Below are 2,751 nucleotides of genomic sequence, written 5' to 3' on the forward strand. Positions count from 1 at the left end.
AGATGCGCTGCTGCATTCGTGACTAGAAAAGAGTCCCCAAGAATTTCTGGCTCCTGCCTTCAGATTGTGATCTTTCCAGGTTGGTAGATCAGCTTAGGTAGAACAGTTCTTGGTGAGGGCCAGCTACATACCTGGCTAAGCGCTGCCCACTGTGGGAGGCAGAAAAGCTGATCACCCGGGACCTGATCTCCAGGACTCAGAAGCACTTGGAGGAAGGCCTATTCACTTAGAAGCAGTTACCAGTGCTGGGCAGTGTCCTCCAAGTGCCAGAGGAGTGCTGTGGAGAAAAGAAGTCCATGGAAGCCAGGAGATGGGCAAGGTGTGGCCTGGGGTTGGAGAGAGCTCAGAGGTACAGGACTGGAGCTGGGCCAGGGAGAGAGGAAGGACCTCCGTGAGTAGACCTTCTCTGAGGGGCTCAGGCCAGGAAATGAGTCAGGTTAGGAGGCAGAGACAGACGAGGAGCCGCAGGGGAAGGCTCATCACTAGCATGTTCTCTGCCTCCCCAGATTTTGCCTCTTCAAGGTGAATGCGGCTTCAAGGGGCCATCTTTGTGCTCCTGCCCCACCTGGGGCCCATCCTGGTCTGGCTGTTCACTCGTGATCACATGTCTGGTTGGTGTGAGGGCCCAAGGATGCTGTCCTGGTGCCCATTCTACAAAGTCTTATTGCTTGTACAGACAGCCATCTACTCTGTCGTGGGGTGAGTACTTGTTTCTCACACATGGCCCTGGTACCCAATGGGGTGGGAACAAGTCCTCTATATCTGAATTACTCCCATATATTGGCCTCCAAAGGTAGGCGCTTTGTCTTGCCTCTCACCACCATAGTGGGTCCTCCAGAAAGTAAGAAACCCTCTATGCCTGCCTGGGGTTCCAGTTAGCCCTTCTTCCACCCTCTCTAAGTCTCCCCAGCCCCTCCTCCACCTCACCATGCCCAGCTCCTCCCACCAACTCCCTCCCTGGCCCTTACATGATGCCTAGACCCATCTGCCCCCATTTCAGCCCACAAGGGTATCCAAGAGTCCTTATGCCAGAGAGCCTCTTCCATTTGCCACGGAACCTCCTCCCATTGAATGTTTTTGCCACCATCTCTCCACAGCTACGCCTCCTACCTGGTATGGAAGGACCTGGGAGGGGGCTTGGGGTGGCCCCTGGCCCTGCCTCTTGGCCTCTATGCTGTTCAGCTCACCATCAGCTGGACTGTCCTGGTTCTCTTTTTCACAGTCCACAACCCTGGTCTGGTAAGGCACACAGTGCTCAGTAGCAGAAGTAATGTGGGAGAGGGTGAAACCACCTGGCTCCAGAAGCACATAATTCAGCAGAGCAATTGAGTGCAGGCAGGTAATGGGTGGGCAGACTTCTCTGCACTCCCATGGTGTGCACAGAGCCCCAGGTACTGAGCTCATTGCTGGGCTGGGTACTGCAGAAAGGTGGAGGTGCTGGTTCTCGGGCAGCCAGCTGACCCCCGGCCTCTATGCCCAGGCCCTGCTGCACCTGCTGCTGCTGTATGGGCTGGTGGTGAGCACAGCACTGATCTGGCATCCCATCAACAAACTGGCTGCCCTGTTACTGCTGCCCTACCTAGCCTGGCTCACCGTGACTTCAGCCCTCACCTACCACCTGTGGAGGGACAGCCTTTGTCCAGTGCACCAGCCTCAGCCCACGGAGAAGAGTGACTGAGGCCCTAAGGCATGGGAGAGGATGGACGCCCAGGGTGGGGAGGAAGAGTCTGCAAGCAGGGCTGTGGAGTTAGGGTTCACCCCAATGGGACCACCCTCCTGGGTCCCCTGGTGCCGTTTTTCCTCAGAAATCAGAGAAATGGGAAAGGGGGGGAACTGATTTTACACTTATATAATAAAATCCTATTAGTAACTCTGAAGGTATGATGTGAAGTGTGTATTTCAATGCATAATATGATGCCTAGGGCGGCAGAGTGGGATAGAAGCTTCTGGACCTCTGTGTGAGTGTGTGCGCATGAATGAATGTGTGAAGGCCCATGGGGGAGGGGTGGGCACACCAGCTCGCCTCCACTCACATGCCTCCCCACGTGGCATAAAGATTTAGCACTCAGATGTTTAATTACCTGAAAAACAAAAGGCTTTTTAAAAGTGACAAAAAAGCCAAAACGGAAAAATACACCTTAAAAAAGGGTACTAGGGGGCCAGGAGTGGTGGCTCACGCCTGTAATCCCAGCACTTTGGGAGGCCGAGGCGGGTGGATCATGAGGTCAGGAGTTCGAGACCAGCCTGGCCAACATGGTGAAACCCTGCCTCCAAAAATACAAAAATTAGCTGTGTGCAGTGGTGAGCACCTGTAGTCCTAGCTACTCAGGAAGCTGAGGCAGGAGAATCACTTGAACCCGGGGAAGAGGAGGTTGCAGTGAGCCGAGATCATGCCACTGCACTCCAGCTTGGGTGACAGAGTGAGACTCCATCTCAAAAAAAAAAGGGGGATACTAATTATACATGTTAGGGTTATATAGTATATATTATACATTAATTTATATATCAGATTTATGATGCAATATCTAGTTATAACATATACTATGGTTGTATGATATATATGTTATACATCTCTGATAAATAAGATTATAGACCTTCTTTTTTGCTTTCATACATTCCTATGCTTTCCTTATTTTACATCAATTAATTACTATTAGAATAAGGCAAAGAAGATTGAAAAAAAGAGATTAAGCCTCAGGGTGCTGACAGGTGAATTCATAGGAGCTTCTTGTTCAGCCTTCTATCTTGCTT

General features: G+C 51.5%; 1 protein-coding gene across 2 annotated transcripts; it reads left to right on the forward strand.

The window, feature by feature from the left end:
• TSPO2 (translocator protein 2) lies at positions 1-1,886 on the forward strand. Of its 2 annotated transcripts, none has more exons than XM_063707259.1 (4): positions 1-319; positions 507-699; positions 1,098-1,239; positions 1,481-1,886. In XM_063707259.1, the coding sequence occupies exons 2-4, from the start codon at positions 527-529 to the stop codon at positions 1,676-1,678; spliced, it is 513 nt and encodes a 170-aa protein (XP_063563329.1). In that variant the 5' UTR covers positions 1-319; positions 507-526; the 3' UTR covers positions 1,679-1,886. The 2 variants fall into 2 exon arrangements, with proteins under 2 accessions (XP_063563329.1, XP_004044021.1); XM_004043973.5 differs by having other exon boundaries at positions 259-349.
• The last annotated feature ends 865 nt before the right edge of the window (positions 1,887-2,751 follow it).

The sequence above is a fragment of the Gorilla gorilla genome, chromosome 5 (genome assembly GCF_029281585.2).
Source record: "Gorilla gorilla gorilla isolate KB3781 chromosome 5, NHGRI_mGorGor1-v2.1_pri, whole genome shotgun sequence".
Classification (NCBI taxonomy): domain Eukaryota; kingdom Metazoa; phylum Chordata; class Mammalia; order Primates; family Hominidae; genus Gorilla; species Gorilla gorilla.